Here is a 19,149-nt window from a genome sequence, read left to right on the forward strand (position 1 = left end):
GTGCGTAGAATGCTTTTTTGTCTATTTCTACGCTTATTTTCAACAAAAATACCACCCTTTAGTTGGGGTCGTAATCACCCCCAGTGTAAAATCTGAGGTAAAACCATGTTCACTGGACTATTCATAATCCAGGACCTTTTACTCAATATATGAGCTTAGACACATTTTATATGGTTATAACTTTCTTAAACTCTTGATCAAAACAGTTTATACGAGTGTTTTCGCTATAATGTATAAATAATAAATCGAAAATGTATACGTGTTCATTATGTTTTTGTAAGAAAATAACCGTATATAAATTTTAATGGCATAACTAAAATGTAAAGACCTTAAACTTAAGAACTGTCAGATGTCATTTGCTCAAATTTTCTAATGGTTTGAAATCAAATAATTTCGTGATTCTGTGGCGTCTACGTATGTGCTGTTTAGTTTGTTGAATTGAGTAGGTTAGAATTTTGATTATAAATATTACAAGGATTTTATTATTAATTTCTAATAAAAAATGAGTCGAAGAAGAGCTCATGAAGACGACGATGGATACGGTAAGTTAATAAGTTAACAATTGTTACCATTTGGCTACTTTCAATATTTGGCATTTATTATTTTAGAGAGAGCCTACAGAAAGAGGCGTCGCGTTTCCGAAAATCAAGAAATAGAGGATAGATTGGAATCTCTTATATTAAGAGTAGGAGAAAAAAGCACTTCTTCATTGGAAAGCAATTTAGAAGGCTTAGCAAGTGTTTTAGAAGCAGACTTGTCCACTTTCAGGGCAAAAATTCTTAGAATCCTTACAGATTGTGCTATACGAATGCCCGAAAAATGTACGATTTATACAACCTTGGTAGGATTATTGAATGCTAAGAATTTCAATTTTGGTGGTGAATTTGTAGAGTATATGGTGAAGAGTTTCAAAGAGTCTTTGAAACAGTGTAAATGGGATGCAGCAAGATATGCTTTGAGATTTTTAGCCGATTTGGTTAATTGCCATGTAATTTCTGCTACTTCCCTCCTTCAATTATTGGATAATATGATGGACACAGCTAACGAAGATAATGTCCCTCAAGTTCGTAGAGACTGGTATGTTTTTGCTATACTTAGCACATTACCATGGGTAGGAAGAGAACTTTATGAAAAGAAAGAAAAATCTTTAGAACATCTTATGATTCAAATTGAGATCTTTTTGAACAAACGATCTAAAAAACATCACAATGCATTAAGGGTTTGGGCAATTGATTCCCCACATCCTCAAGAAGAGTATTTAGATTGTCTTTGGGCACAAGTTAGAAAACTCAGACAGGACAATTGGGCTGAGAAACATATACCTAGACCTTATTTAGCTTTCGATTCGATTTTATGTGAAGCTCTACAGCATAATTTAGCTTCTATAATACCTCCACCACATCATGACACTTATGAATATCCCATGCCATGGGTAGTGTTCAGGTAACTATTTAAAATTAATTAATTCAACCCTAATCTTAAACCCTACTTGTTTTGGTAATAAAGTCCCAAAATTTCCTCAAATTTTCTTTAATTATTGCAAAGGATATCAAATGAAACTTTTTATCCTATGGTATGCAACAAAAAGTTTCAGCTATCTGGGGAAATTCTACTCGGGATGGTAGGAACTGCCAAAATACAAGAAATTGCTCAAATTCACAATTAATGAGAATTTTTACCATTGACTTTGAATGAGATAAAGCAACTAGATTCCCTGTATTCCAGAGGGTATGATAGGATTGTGATTATTGGAAGATTATATCTGATCCTTTTTTTTGAGAAGCTGAGTTTATTTTTATAGAAAACTCTACTTTGATGAAATCGGCATCATAGTTTTGTTTATTATTATGAAAATAATTAAAATTATCCCAGAAAATAAATTTTACTTAACCAGTAACTACATAATTTAACACCATATAAAAATAATGAATGTTCTTTGGGAAGAATTTACCTTTTTATGAACAAATAGTTACTCTGACGTTCCTAATAAATGATTGTTACATATAATACACCATAAATAAGTGGCCATTTAGTAATGATGATATGAAGGATATTTATTTTAAATTCTAATGTATATCAAACTTCATGAATTTTTTATGGCGTTATAAAAAATACTTGCATCACAATTTTTTGCTAATAGGTTTCTTATTAAGTGTCCTTTGCAATAGTTAAAGAAAATTTTAGGGCTTTATATATATATATATATATATATATATATATATATATATATATATATATATATATATATATATATATATATAATATAACACTAAAATATTTTGAACATGTATATACTTTCAGGCTTTTTGACTACACAGATTGTCCAGAAGGACCCACTTTACCAGGAGCTCATTCAATTGAAAGATTCCTTATTGAAGAACATCTTCATTCTATAATTGAATTATACCATCTCGAAAGAAAGGATTGTGCTGCTCATTTGCTCAACTTTCCATACAAATTAAAAATTCCATTGGAGTACTGCATTGTAGAAGTGATTTTTGGTGAATTACTTCATATGCCCAAGCCAAGGTAAATTCAAATTACAATTTTATGATAATTATCTTCTTAATTTAAAATTTATCGAGCTAATCTAATCAGAGTTATTCTGGAAAGAATCAGAGAACCACTAAACAACAAACTACGAAATATCAAGGTGGATTCAAAATTGGTATATCTTGCTTCTACCATATTGCGTCAGTGAGAATTCAAACAAAAGAACAAAATGAAGACATCCAGACAACATATAATAGGAAGATGTAATATAACCACATTTATCGAGGCTCATTTGATCTGTCCATTAGCCATCCTGACCGGCACTTAGAAGTATAGTGAGCGTACTAAATCCATTTCATTGTCATAAGTTAATTTAGTTAAGTAAACAACTTAACTTTCATGAAATTTGAATAAACTATTTTTTTTTAATAGCTGTTTGAACTTGTGTGCAAACTACAAAAATAACATGAGCATATATATATATATATATATATATATATATATATATATATTTATATATATATATATATATTTATATATATATTTATATACATATATATATATATATATATTTATAAAGACTTAAAGGAAAGTCGAAACGTCAAAATTTATCTTTCTTTTAAAAATTATCAAAAAAACTAATTTTAAAACAGAAGAGACCTAAAATCAAGAACATTTAGATGCATTAATATATCAAAAGGTCTAAGAAATAAAAGAAATATATATATATTTATATATATATATATATATATATATATATATATATATATATATATATATATATATATATATATATATATATATATATCAAACAGTAAGATTATTCCAATCTCCAACCTTATAAACATAGAGACAAGTAAACTCTTCCCACTGTTTTTTATACTTGATATATTATAATAGATGTTACAGTTTTTTCATACAAGTTATCTTTCAGGTATCTTGAAATTGCTTATGGAGCTATATTGATAGAATTATGCAAGTTACAACCTTCAACGATGCCTCAAGTTCCTTGCACAAGCAACTGAAATGCTGTTTGTTAGAATAGATACTATGAATGTGTCTTGTTTTGATAGATTTGTTTCTTGGTTTGCTTATCATTTAAGTAACTTTCAATTCAGGTGGTCTTGGGAGGATTGGGATACTTGCCTCAGTTTAGATGATGATCATCCAAAACCTAAATTTATTAGAGAAACAATGCTGAAATGTATGAGGTAAGTAATGCATTATTATACTCAATTACAACATAAAAAATAATGAATATTAATGATATTGTTTCAAAAATTTTATTTTCATTTATTATTGAAATTAGTTGATAATTTTTTTAGAGGTTTTTTCATATCGAAATTGTTGAAGGAACTATGTTTTATGATAGAATGTTGGGATTATGGTTTAGGTAACGGTGGGTAGGTGGGTATAAATATATATATATATATATATATATATATATATATATATATATATATATATATATATATATATATATATATATAACTAAATAAGTTATCAATTGGAAGATTATTTTATTTCTATTAGAGTTTTGGAGGTATGTTCTTTCTTACAATGTTAAGGATCGGAGAGAACTGACTACCTACTATCTAAACTTAATATATTTTGAGTTTGTATTATCAATTTCATATTTATACCAAAATATATCCTTTAACAAGGTTTAAAATGTGTTTAATACATGTTTTAAAATAAAAACCTCTACTTTCAAAATTATATTTAAGTTAATATTATAAAAGTATAATATCTTGAAAGTGAAGGATTTTTGCATTCAATATTACCACACGCTCTCTCAAAAATTAATTTCTTTTTTGATTTAAAATGTCAAAAGAATTTATTCATAACAATATAATAACTAGATACAATAGATGCTCCCAACATCTGCCTTCACGATAAGGGGAACCCAGAAGATCAAAAGAAAATAAAAAAAGTATGATTATAATATATATAGATATCATTTATTAATCAATCTTCCAATCCCATTTTTGCCTTAAATTCCAGGAATTTGGCTTTTGGTAGTGGCTTCATCAACATGTCTGCAATTTGCTCACTCATTGAAATATGTTTAACATTTATAGTCTTTTTCTCACATTGTTCCCAAGAGAAATGATATTTGATGTCAATATGTTTGGATCTTTTGTGGCTTGTAGGATTATTAGTTATGCTTATACATCCAATGTTATCTTCATATATTAAGATAGGTTCTTCAGTTTCCAGATTTATACCTGGTGCTAAAATCTTTAACCACATTGCCTCTTTGACAGCCTCATACAGCGCCATATATTCAGCCTCTGTATTACAATCTAAGATGGATTTTCATCATAGTTACCTCTCCAATCAGAGTAAACATATCCTGTAAATATAATATCATATGTTCCCATTACATATTTTAATTTTGAATCTATAGTACATCGTAAGTACGTAAGTACTCGTTTTAAACATTGCCAAAGCTCTTGATTATTTTTATTCATATATCTGCTTAATATACTTAGAGTTAGATCGGGTCTTGTACAAACCATTAAATACATTAGATACCTGATGAGACTTCGACACAGATCATCGTAATTTTCATCAGATTCCAACGCCTTATAATTTAAATTAGTTACTAGAAGTTTACTTACGGACTTACAATCTGCCATATTAAATTTACTTAATAGTACTTTAATATATTTGCTTTGATCTAGTGTTGTTTCTTCAGTTTGTAAGTTAACCCTAATGCCTAGGAAGAAACCTCTTTTAAATCAACCATTGAAAATAATTTTAATAATTGGAAATCGTTATATTCACTGAAAATCATTTAACTACTTGATACTGATTATCAATTGCAGTTCGAAATTTAATTTCAATATTTATGAAAAAAAGCTAAATACGTTATCAATTGGAAGATTATTTTATTTCTATTAGAGTTTCGCATGTATGTAGATTGAAGATTATTTTATTTATTGAATTTAAGTGAGTGTGTCATATCTGGAAATGAGATTTCCAATTAATTGATATTGACTGATTTTTTTATTTTTAGACTTTCTTATTTTCAAAGAATTAGAGAAATATTGCCTGAAAGTTTTTCCAAATTTATTCCTGAGAAACCAGAACCTGATTACAAGTATGCTCAAGAAGGAGCTGGTGAGTATTTTATTTATTTATCCTTTTATAAACTTTTTACTTTTCAAGGAGCTATACTTTTTGGAATTGGCATGCTTAATCGTTAATAATGGGATTAGTCAATATTCTGTATTCTACATAAATAACAAATAGAATCTCATTTTACGAGCTATCTTCTTAACTGTGGACTATTTTTTTCATTTATGCAGCATGTCTATTTTATTTACAATATTCAGATCATTTTTGGTGACAATTTCGGGTTTTTTCTTGAACTGTCTCTGAGTTTATTGATGTGGAGATAACATGAAACCTACAGAAAAAATATGCTACAGAGATTACCAGCATTAGTGTTATGGTATCTAGTAATGTCAATGCCTGAACTAAGTGATATCGTTACTTAGATTTGTACTATACTTGGATAATGTTATTTTTAAAAAGTGAGTGTTGTTTCTAGTGAATTACAATAAATATTGATATGTATGAATATTTGTAAAAGTCTCTTAGTTTTTAATATTTATTTCTAAGATTTCCATAATAGATAAATTTAAAGGATATGTGGTACAGAAAAAGTTAATTAGGTTTCACCTGAAGGAGATGTTATATGCTCTGTTCACTTTTTTTAATACTTCTAAAATTTCATCTGTTACCCAACGAATAAATAAAATACAAATAATATTGTAAATTTATATAGCGGCATTTGTAGTAAAATATCTTTTGTCATGGGTGCACTAATACTTGTTTTCTGAAACAATCAACCTTTTTTTTAAATATTGATAAGATTAATTTGATTAATCCCTCTGAAAGTGTTTAATTAATTAGATAAGTAGATAAATATTGTATATGCAATACAGTTGTGCTCCCATTGAATATTTTCTGTTTCATCTAATCGACATATTTGGCATTTAAATTTACGCCAATATCGGGATCGCCTCATTCGGATAGAAAAATAATTTTAGTGAATGAAGGCTGTTATAGACCAGGTCGATTGAGGAATCGGTTTCTATTTTAGTAGGAAGTATCAGGAAAAATTATCTGATTCAATAAATGTGGACAAGCTTGTGCGCAAGTCTTTCGGGATCTAGTTCAAGTTCAAACACATTTCTGGTATAGGTATAGGTATAAGTATTAATTTTTTTTGTTTATTTCATAAGTTTATAGGTCTTATAAAAACATTGAGCAGATGTCTGTTTAATGATTACGAGGTTATCGTTGCCTGCACTAGCGTGTGCTGTTATAATACAGTTTTTATTTATTAGTTACGTATTTTTCTATATGTAAGAATAAAGTGAATAAACCTTTTATAGTTCTTATAATATTACATAATCACGTTAAAAATTAGAAACATAATAAACTCAATTACTATAAAATATTGAAATGAGTTAAATTTGATGTTACTTAGATTAAAATTATGATCCTGGCAACAAAAATAATTACGTCTGGCAGGATTGTCAAATCAACCAACACTTTCAAAACATTTTTGTTGAAGTATATTCGAATTTCTTGGCATCATAAAAAAACTTTCTAATATTTTTACATCTTGACACAAAACACGATTTATATACCATTTTTCAGATTAATCAAAGTTTAATAATAACGCTTCTTTTAGAATATCCAAGAAAAAAATTGTTGTATTTACTTTGTATCATATGTTCAGTGTTTATTTCATACATATAAAGTGAAGCAAACTACCTACAAAAATTTTGAATTTTCAATAATTTCTTTCTCTATGAAAATTAATCAAAGAATTAGGAAAAACTTATAATAAAAGTTGTAAATAAACTATCCAAAATTATTTTTGTTTCTCAAACCATGCAAATACTCTATTGTACTGTAATAAAGTAATTTAACAATAATTTTAAAAATGCTTAATTACCTACTTACTAGCATAACCATAACCTATATTTTTGCGGCTTTTGAAAAGGTTATAGTAATTTGGGGTTCTATGGTATCTGTTCATTTTGGAAAAGGCATCAGTTGCCCAAATTACTTTGGGAATCCCTGCCATAGACTATAACACCAATCTAGGACTAATAAAACCAATAAAAAGTGTTGCCAAAAAAGGGAAAATGTATATTTTTTAAGAGCTTCAATTATATAAATTGGTAGAGTTATGCAGCAATCATTTATAAGAGAAATATTTCTCTTGATAAATCTTAAGAAAAGCCCGCGATGTTATGCGCCTTTCTTTTAGGGATAATGATAATAAATATTTTTCCAAATTGTGCAGATTTTTTTAAATTCACTGTTTATTCTTGAAATTTACAAATTATATCTCTATATAAAAAAGAGGTGTGGAATTTATAAAAAAGGAAGTAAACTATATACATTGTGTACTATTAATCCATTATGTATCGCTGTCATATAACTAGAACAGCCAATTTACATTTTTTTTGAAAAATCTTTATAAGTAAAATTTATAAGTTAAAATAATATCTGATTACTGTATTACTAACGCCATAAACAGATTCTTCACTCTATTTTATCCCTTAGAATGTTTATGAATCCTATTCTCTTTGATACAATTAGATGTCATATATTTAGGACACCGGGATCCTCAGTTAACTTTATTCAGGAGTACACGTGACTCATTTCTTTTGAAAAGTGAGTTTTATTCCAATATGTTGGTTTTGTTTCACCTATTAAATGATCATAGGTTAATTTATAAATAGATTCTTTATGACCAGTATTATAACGACAAATAAATTTTTGAGTATTGTCGAACTAGAAGCTGAATTTGAACGAGATAAGTTTTCTCGGGATATGAAGAATATTTATTCGGTAGACGTTCGGTTGTGGTTCCACCAGAATCTGATTTTTTGAATGCTTATATGAAAGTGACGATGATATTCTAGGTCTGGTTGTTGCAACTGATAATCCTAGTACTTTGAAAGTGTACGTCATTCTTAAAAGGCGGATGAAACTGAAGCTGGGAATATCGAAAATCAGATATTGGAAAATGAAGCTGGTGAAGAGGTTGTAGCTAGTAGTAGTGGTAAAAGAACAGGAAAAAAAAAAGAAAACTAACCGACGTTCTACTACATTTTGTCAAAGATATATGTTTCAAAGTGCGCTCTCTAATCCAAAATATCAACAAAGCCTTTCCTCAGTGAGGAGCTTTTTCGAAAAATCTCTCCATTGATGAAATTATTGTTAAATATCATGGCCATAATAGATTGAAACAATCCATAGGTGGTAAGCCGATTTGGCTACAAATTTTAGGCAATTTAAAGGTTACTGCTATAATTTTTCTGATTATACCGAAAAGAGTTCAACTCAATCTCTTAGAATGTATCGCAGTACCTTAGGATCACATGGTGCACTTTGATAATTTTTTTACCAATCGAGACCTGCTAATACATTTAAAAAATTTGAGGTTTAGGGCAATCGTACAATACGTGAGAACCATACAGAAAAATCTTGAAATTATTAGAAAAATAAGCACGTAGTTATTACAATTATGGATTTGACAATCAAGGCGAGGTTTTGCTTATAAAAAGGAATAACAATAACATGTAAAAGCAGGGCTTTTAGTGAGGTTCATAAAGTCCTTGAAAGTCCCTTTTTTATTTTAGGTCCCTAAGACCCTTTTTTGCAAATTGGTCCCTTAGTCCCATTTTGTTAAATTTTGCATCAAAGTTTTTAATGCTATTTTTATTAATATATATTTACCACATTGCAGTATACTTTTAATTTGACGATCATTCTCAGAAACAATTTTCTTTTGTTTATGACTGCCATATGAAATTAAACACATGTTGTATGATTGGAAGGGAAAATTATCACATTCAGCTACTTTTTTTTCTGAAAAAACTTTCAGTGTTTAAAATAGTTATTTACTCATCGTGTCATTACAAATATTTGCGTTAGTACACTTCTTAATAAGACTTCCCTTGACCTCAATTTCCAAGAAAATTTGTGAATATCCTTAATAAGGGCTGTATATACCAATATTACACATTTCCAATCTAAAGCAGAACTAAAGACCACCGACTTAATACTGCTCTCCAGTAATTGGTAAATGATATTCTAAATTATATACAAACTTGGTGAATATATTGACTTAACAGTAGTGTCTTTATTTCGATGGGACACTTTTCTCTATTTTTTGACACATTAAATTTTTTCTTTATGTCCACATAGCAGGAATTGAGTTATTACTTTTACATAAGTATTTTTGTACAGACTTTCTCAATAGATTTGTTTTCCTCTTGTTGATTAGTTTCTTTCATATTTTTGTGTTTGAATAACATAATTTGAAATATTTATCTCATTAATTTAAAATTATTTTGTTAAATGAATAAAGGCATGCAAATCTGAATATCAATACCTATATTTAAAAAAAAGAAGAAAAACTTTGATCAGACAAGAGGTTGAATAATCTACATAAAAATTTGGAAATCTTAAATTTTACATAATCATTTTAATAAATTTTATGAATATTGTGTTGTCATCAATTAACTGTAAATGTAAAACTGCTTGATTCCAGGTATTATCTTAGCCGGATTACACTTTGTATGATATTATATATAAAAAAATACTCATTTATATATTATTGATATTTATGAGTAAAGTGATTGGTCCCTAAACCTCTTTTTTTCATGTTTTTCCCCTGAATTCCGATTTTTTGAAAAAGTTTCTTGCTAAAAACACAGTGCTGAAAAGAAAAAATAAATGTGCCTCAACGAAATCTCATCTAATCTTACAATCAGTGTATGGGAGTAGTTGATCATCAAGATTGGTTAATGGAAAAATATGCAATTCAGATCCGAGGAAAAAAATGCACAGCAGTTGCTGTGCCGTATTTCAAACCCCACGGCCATGGTACAAAACGGAAAATGGATGTTGCAGAGTTAGTTCGCAACGTTAGGTAAGGCAAAAAAATCATTGGAATCAACGCAGAAACAATCAGAGAAGGTGCCAATATAGAGGAGGTCAGAGAAAGCATTTTGCTCTAAATGTGATATTACGTTGTGCGTAGAATGTTTTGAACCGTGTAACACAAAATAATTTTCTGTATTTTACATTTCATATTGTATATATAAAAATATTAGTAAAATAATTTAATTTTTTATTATTATGTAGAATTCTAAGTTGACGTTAATGAACTATTTTCGAAGAGAAATTGGTTTAATATGTCATTATTGTTGGTACTTGATGAATTGAGAAAAAAATTGATTTAGAAAAATTTCCTTCAAGTGTGTGTACAGAAGTAAAATTCGATTTCATATTTACACTCAATTTGTTTTGCAATAAAACAACAAACCATATAAAAATATATATTTTTATAAATAATATGTACATGATTTCATAAATATATTGACATAGTCTCTTTGATCCATTATAAAAAACATAAGATTAGTACTATCGATATTTTCTATACATAATAATATATTTTTTCTGTATATAGGGTGTTCCAGGACGCAAAAAATTCGGGAGTGAGGAAATGATGAAAAAATAATGGTGTGATATAAAAAAGATTTCTCATACGACCCCTCGTTTCTAAGTTTTAAACCATTAAAGTTGCGAAATCACAACTTATATTTTAGTGTATTTTCTAAATTATAGATTTGAACATTATGTAGTGTATTTGACGGAATAAATAATTCTATACTACTATTTGAAGACCAGCGGTGGCTTATGCCCAATGTAACCAAAACTTTTACAGGGGCAACCTATACAATCTAAATATAACAAAAATTGATTTTCCAATCGATTTTTTAACAAAAGGGTATTCTTTGCTTAACTCGATAAAATTAACGGTTTAGGAGATATGTAAATTTTTAGATCATTGTACGTGCTAACGAAACTGTTTGTCATAAAGAGACAGTCTGAAGAAAATGATCATTAATTGTAATTATGTATTGAAAATCCCTATTAAAACACAATCAAACATTTCTAATTCAACTGTCAAACGTCGTGTAACTTACTTAAGGAAAAAATTGGAACGTAGAAACATACTTGGTTAGCCTACAACTTATCAAATGAAACACAAAAAAAAATAATAAATGCTGGAAGTGGGCAACTTGCACTTCTACACACTTCTGGAGTCTACGGATGATATTTCTTTGAACTTGTAAGAATATTCCAAGCTTATAGCGTCACACTGTTTATTTCTATCGATCATTTCTATCCTTGCATTTACCGGTGTTGCATATACAAAGCTTTTAAGATATTTCTAAAAAAGTAAATCCATTGTATTTAATTCAGGGGAACGTGGTGGCCATGCAAATGGACCTCCCCGACCAATCTACCCATTAGCTCCATCGTGCATGAGCCATATGGTTAGAAGAATGTCACATAAAATAGTTAGAAAATCATTTTGGAAGAATTCTAAGTATCTAACCATTCAGGTTATTATTAAAAAAATATGGATCTACTAAATTATCATTCCTCTCCACACATTAACACAAAATCGATGTTGTTAATAAATGTAAATTATGGGAATTAATAAAACTGAAACCAGCTACATCAGTAAACAGTACTTTTCTAACAAATGTATTTTCAACAATAATAACAAAAACAGCCAAAACAAACGACAAACTATGAAGAAAATAAAAATTAGAAAACTAGGAGCAATCCAACTAAAAAAAGGATTTAAAGCGCCAAAAGCGATAGCTATAATCCACGTAGGATTGGAAGGCTTGATGATGATGATGATGAAGTAACACGATGTTCGGCAGTGTGCAACTTAATTAGAAATGTTTTATTGTGTTTTAATACCTCCTGTGAGAGGAGGTATTATTATATATTAATTACAATTCATGATAATTTTCTTCAGAATGTCTCTTTATGGCGAACGATTTCCTTGACATGTTCAACGATCTAAAAATCTACATATCTCACAAACAAACACCTTTTTGTTAAAAAATCGATTGGAAAATTAATTTTTGCTGCCTTTATATTGTACAGGTTGTCTATGTAAAAGTTTCAGATTGTTAACCATTGGGCATGAGCCGCTCCTTGCCTTCAGATAGTAGTATAAAATTTTTTATTCCGTCAAACACACTACATGGACATACGTAATCATTCATTAAAAATTCATAATGTTCGAATGTAGAATTTAGAAAATATACTTTAATTTAAGTTGTGATTTCGCAACTTTAAAGCCTATAACTCAGAAACAAGGGGGCGTATGACCATATTTTTTATGTTACAGCATTATTTTTACTCTTGAGCACCCTGTATATTGTTTGATCTGTCATTTTTTCAATACTTAAACTAAGTCGACTTTCTATCCCCTTCATTTTTTCTTTTTCTAACAGGTCTCTTAGACCTTGGTATGAATGGTTTTCTTCTATATTTTGGTTGTTTAAGTGTATTATTACTTTTTGTTAGATATTGCAAACTTCTGGCATGATTTACTAACCTCAATGCTAAATCATCTAAAACATCTTTGTTATTTGCAGTTTGATTTTGTTTTGTCTGTTCACTTGGGTATTCAGCTTTGTAAACGACAAAGTCACTCATATTGGCTGGCATTTCTAGTACTAGAGCTTTGGTAGATGTTTTTATAATATCTGTTTCATTTATAATTATACTTTTTGTAGTTGTTTCGATTGGTTGTGTACTAATGTTAGCTTCTAGAGGAAGTATCGATACATTTACAACTTCTTTCACCTCATTTGCTGCATATTTAGTTATATTTTCATTTTTATCAATATTTAAAGATTTATTTTTCATTGTAGACTTTTTCAAATTTGCTATTTTTCGATTAATGTTGAATATCCTATTTTTAGAAAACTTCTTTGTAGCTGCAGTCGATACATTTGGCGTACTCATTGCCGAACCAATAAACTTACTTTGATTTCTTTTGTTCACTTCAAGACTTATAGACGTTTCATAACTTTGACTAGTTGAGAATTCATTTTCCTTGTTATTTTTCCCATTTTTATCTGTAGAAGCTTCATAAAAATTCGAATAAATTACCTTTGAATTATTTGGTATAATTTTCCCAAATAATTGTTGGGATATGTCAGATTCTGTATATGTAGATGTACTTGTACTGACCATTTTAGAGGTTGCTGCAGTTGTTCCAAAAATATCGTCTAGGGAGTAATCATTTTTCACCGATTCCACATATAAAGGACCTTCATAAGGTTCAATTTCTGTTAAGAAATCACTAGGTGTTGTGGCTGTTTTATTAGTTGAGGATACACTTGACATCTTTCTAGTTGTTTCAGTTCTAATTTGAATTGAAGTAGCTGGAGTTTCAGGTGTAGTCAATATGTTGTCCATTGAAATTGTAGTTGCTGGAGTTTCAGGTGTAGTCAAGATGTTGCCCATTAAAATTGTAGTAGCTGGAGTTTCAGGTGTAGTCAAGATGTTGCTCATTGAAATAGTAGTAGCTGGAGTTTCAGGTGTAGTCAAGATGTTGCCCATTGAAATTGTAGTAGCTGGAGTTTCAGGTGTAGTCAAGATGTTGCCCATTGAAATTGTAGTAGCTGGAGTTTCAGGCGTAGTTAAGATGTTGGTTGATGAAATTTCAGTTGTTAATAGATTAGTTGTAGGAGCTTCAGTTGTAGTTGTTGACAGTACAAATGGTGTTTCAGTGGTACTGTCAGTATGCATTATAGATTTCATAGTAGATAAAATGGTTTCTTTTGGTAGCGATGTACTATCAAAATATGTATTAGAATATTCTGTTGATGTCATTGGTGACGATTCCGTTGGTTCTGTAGTTGTAAAAGTGCTTTTGCTTTTGTCCATATCAAAATTCGTAGTCTGTAGGATGCGAGTGGTTGAGGTGATTTCTGTATTTGCTTCTGTATGTACTGTCATAGGTTCTGTGGGACGTAAGGTCGACATTTCATGAGTTACAACTTCTTCGCTAGGTAGTTCTGTAGTAGTAGTTGGAGGATATGTAAACGGTCTCGTTGTTTCAGTAAATACTGTAGAGGTATGCTCTACTTTTGTAGTTTCATCCGACATTTGATTATATGTTGTTGTCAGTAAAGATGCATTAGTAGGGATCATTGTCATGATTGTTGCTTCCATTGCCTTTTCTGATGGAGGTAGTTCTGATATTGAATTAATTGTTTCAGTAGTTGTTGGTGCTACTGTATTGGACTTAGTAATAGTAGTAGTGAGCAGCGTAAATGGTGAAGTAACTGGTGGAGGTTTATTAATGACTGAATATGGAGTAGTGGAAGTCGAGCTTGGTTTGTATGCTGGTCTTGTGGAGGTAGAGGTAGTTTTTAATTTTGTAGTTGCTACAGAATATGTTTTAGTTGAACTAAAACTTATTTTATTTGTCGGTCTGTTGTAGCTGGTTGGCCTTGTTTTTGTAGTAGTTGGTGAATATCGCATTGTTGACTTAGGAGGTGGTTTGAATGTTGGTTTTGAGGTGGTTGTTTTTAGTTTTGTAGTGCTTTCTGTAGTAGTCACTGAATATGATGTTGTTTTTGAGGAACTGGGCTTTGTTTTGTATGTTGGCTTAGAAGGGGTAGTTAATTTAATTTCTTTAGTAGTAGTTCTTCCAGTAGTTTTTTGTGATGTTGAAAGCAAGGTTGTTTTAGGGACTAATGGCTGTTTATTCTTTGTAGTGGTTATTCTTTTTGGCATGGTAGTAGTAGATTTTGTTGTTTTAGTGGTTTGCCTTGCAGTAGTTTTAATAAATGTTTCAGTAGTTGGCTTTGAAGAATACTTTTTAGGAGGAGTTGATGGCTGTATGGTCGTTGTAGTTGTTGATGTAGACGTTGTAAGCGCGCCTGTACTTGACATAGTATTTGTCATACTATCTGTTTGAGGCATCAATATTTCATCACCAATGGGCATAAAATATGTTATTATAGTCTTCATAGTAGTCGTAGAAGGAAAAGTCGGGGATACCATAGCTGTTGTAGATTGTTGCTCTTTAGTTTCTGATAAAGCTTTTGTTGTTTCAAGAAATTTGTTAAATGGATATGTACTAGAGACAACTTGTTTTTGAGTAGTTGTCTTTGAAGAAAGAACTTCTAGCAGCTTGTTATATAATATGGCTTCTTTATTACCAGATTCCGGTGGTAAATAATGTACAGGAATAGATGTAAGGAAGTCAGAATTATTATACAAGATTTTTTTATGGGCATCTGAATCAACTCCCAACCCAATTTCTTCTCTCAAGTTATTCTGAGGAATTTTGCTGTTAAAAGTCTGAAACAAAAATTAAACTGAAATATTTCGAAACAATCAGAAATTGTAGTGCATTTGCTCTTAGTATTGCATTATTGTTTGTGTAAGTTCAAATGGACTGTCGTCGTTCATGTTAGTTTTCATGAAGAAAAATACCATCTTACCACAGAATGCTTCTTGTTGGTTCGACCATTTCTGATAACAAACACATGTCCCGGAATAGCGTAATTGAATCGATTTCGTCGCATTATTATGCGGTTGTTGCTAGAATTAATTGGAGATACGATGTATTCGATTTCGAATCGGATTCCGTTCACATCACGATGCCTTATCCGTTTAACAGTCCATAAAGCTACTAATATTTCGTGATTGTGCGGCGAGTATGGCTGAAAATATTAAAAATATTAATCAGTAGTTCTAATAATAAAAAAATATTTGTATAGAGGTAAAATAGCTCGTTCTGTTATTCTTGAAATTCAAATTTTTATTCTGTAACGATAAATTATAAGGCTAAGCGCCTACATACAACTTTTAATCGCACAACAATTCAGTCATTTGTCAAAATTCTCTAAAATCAAATGGGAGTGTGCATACAGCCAACACGCTAGTTGTTCGACTAAGAAATCATAAAACTATATCGATTGTCTTTTGATTAAATAGTCGATCAGTTGTATTCTAACGTTTTTGGACGAACATGAAGTTATTCGGGTGTTCTTGAAATGAGGTGATTTGTCTTCATACATGATGTCGTCAAGTGCTTCGTTGAATGTATACAGAAGAGACTTGTGCTGTATCTTAAGCCATTGAAAGAATATTTAGACGTTAATTTGATAAAAAATATGTGAGAAATTTTGTCGAGAAGTTGTCTCAGATGTGTGTGAAAATGGATGCAGAAAATAAAATAAAAAGTGATAAGGAGAACACTGGCCATAGCTCTTCGATTAATAATTTTGTACTAGTAGTGAAGTATAAGAACTGATAGAGATATCATCGACTATTGTCAGAATGCGTACGTTACACAACTAAATAATTGAGTCTAGGTGAAATCGTTGTCATCAATAGATTTCTACTTAATAGTTGAGTCTATGGAAAGAGTCGGTAGCTTGTTATGCAACCCACAATATGAGTATAATCTCATTCAGTATGGCTACCTGCTGTGTTAGTTTTCTTTTATTCTCATTGTATTGAATTTCTTTTGAGTATTTTTCAAAACTGCTTTTTTGTTTCTTGATGTGATTATAGAATTAAACACTGGTCTGCAAAAAAATATTTTTTTCTATTTGTTTTATGCATGAATTCATTATATTTTATTCTCTAAACACGGAATCTGACATACAATTAAGCACCAGACGTAGATTTCCAATATAATATTTATTCAATTAACAAACAATATTATTAAAGTATCTGTTATCATAACGAAATAAAAAAATATCACGGTATAAGTTTCACAGTGAAAAATCCTAAATTATAGTTACAAAATGAATAAATATCAGTCAGTTATCTCATTACATATAAGGTAGGAAAATTTAAGATATTTTGTGGTTTGTTTCCTTTTCATCGATTCTATTGATGTTTCTTGGCGAATTGACTAACAAAAATCAGCAAGCATTGCTCCTGGCCATTGCCCACTATAACGGTTCTCAATCTGCATTATATCCTGATGAAACCTTTCACCAAGTTCATTTTATACGGCTCCGAGATTTTCAGGAAAGAAATCTAAATGCGAGTCCAAAAAATTAATCTTGAATGCCATATTGCATTCCAAAGTTTTATAAGCAGAAAGCAGCTCTCGAATGATTTGTCGGTGGTTCTCAGCTTTTGTATTCCCAAGAAAATTATGACAAACGTCCACAAAAGCCACCCAAGCTCTTTTTTCTGCTCTGCTCAACTTCGAATCAAAAGCTTCGTCTTTCACTAGCTCACATATCTGCGGACCTACAACAATTCCTTCCTTCAATTTTGTGTCACTGATTCGAGGAACCTTTGGTCTTACATATTGAAAACTTGCACCATCTCTATTCATAGCAAAAAATTAAGTTACTCCTGTTTCGCGCTGAGATCAGTTTCCAAAGAACTGAACTTATCCTTAACAGTTTATTATGCCTTTATTGAGTCGCATCTCCGATATACCCTTCCCATCTTGGGTACGTGTTGTACGACCTTTACGTACCTACTCCAGGTTCAGAATTAGTCAAGGGCTCAATATTTTACAATGCAAAAAAATGCACAATCACTTGCCAATTGAAATCACATCTTTTCCTACTTTCCGCAATAATTTGAGGGCATATTTACTGGAAAGTGCCTTCTACTCTGTAAACGACTCCTATTCTAATAATAATATTTAATTCCGAACATGCTGCATACTAGTTTAATATCTGCTATGGATTCTATCACTCATTGTGGTCTTCTTCTATATATTAAAGTTTTATTTTATTTGTATCTTTATTTAGTTATTTGTATGTTTGTTTTTTAGTTTTTATAAGCTTTTTTCTACCAAATGAAATGTCTCCTTGTATCCGCATACCATCTCTTTTTGAGTCCCTTTTTTCGTGCTCCTGTCATATTTATATCTGTCATTTTCCTTGGCTGCTCTTGATTTTGACATTCAATTCTAAGTGTGCCAGCCATCATAGTCTTCTGAATCTTATGAGTGTTAATTTCTTGTTCACTTCATCATATAGGTTTTTCAATGCCTGGTTTGTCGTTCATCACCATATATCTCCCTTTTTTTTCCTCTCCTAATATCCTCTTAAGTAATTTCCTCTCCCATATATCTAACTTGTTCTCCTCTTTATTCACTATCCACGTTTGGCTTGCATAAAGTACAGTCGGTCTGATGACTGTCTTATGAAAATGTTCTTGGAAATTAGTATCCTGTTCTATATTACTCGCCTGTTTGCTTCCTCGATTTAACCTGGCTTCTATTTTTTCTCCCTCGTCGCCATCATCTGATAAGTGTTCCAAGATAAATGTAACTTTTGACTTGCTTGAATTCAATTATTTTTTGTATGTGTAATTGAACTCTAAGAATTCTTTTATTGTTACGCGTTTTGGGATGCGCCACTGTTCATGAACCTGGATTTCCCCTCGTTTATTATGAGGTTCCTTATTTCTGCCATTTCTATGGAAGCAATGCACGTACTTTTCAACTAATTTTCATTTTTGCTAAAATTACCACACGATCTGCTTATGCTAACAATTGTGTTGTTTTTGTTTTTAATGTTCATTCCAGTATTATGTTAAACAACATAGTAGATAGAGGATGTCTCTATTGTAGTCCTATATTTGTGTTAAAGCTATCTAATGATTTCTGTTTTATTTTTTAATTTCTGTTTGAGTATTCTCAAGGGTCATTTTCGTGAGATTTATCAGTTTTATTGGTACTTTCAGGACTTTCATTATTTTACAAAGATATTGTATTGTAACTATGTCAAATCCCTT

The 19,149-nt window shown here is 30.2% G+C and overlaps 1 protein-coding gene across 1 annotated transcript in view; it reads left to right on the forward strand.

Moving 5' to 3' along the window:
* Positions 1-262: 262 nt before the first annotated feature.
* The window catches only part of LOC130452769 (nuclear cap-binding protein subunit 1-like), a 40,858-nt gene continuing 21,971 nt past the window's right edge, over positions 263-19,149 (forward strand). Inside the window, 6 exon segments of the mRNA XM_056792198.1 lie at positions 263-542; positions 609-1,443; positions 2,302-2,529; positions 3,428-3,500; positions 3,502-3,704; positions 5,516-5,619. Of these exon segments, the coding sequence (XP_056648176.1) occupies positions 503-542; positions 609-1,443; positions 2,302-2,529; positions 3,428-3,500; positions 3,502-3,704; positions 5,516-5,619 (1,483 nt within the window). The 5' untranslated portion in view covers positions 263-502.

Source organism: Diorhabda sublineata, chromosome 2, assembly GCF_026230105.1.
Source record: "Diorhabda sublineata isolate icDioSubl1.1 chromosome 2, icDioSubl1.1, whole genome shotgun sequence".
Lineage (NCBI taxonomy): Eukaryota > Metazoa > Arthropoda > Insecta > Coleoptera > Chrysomelidae > Diorhabda > Diorhabda sublineata.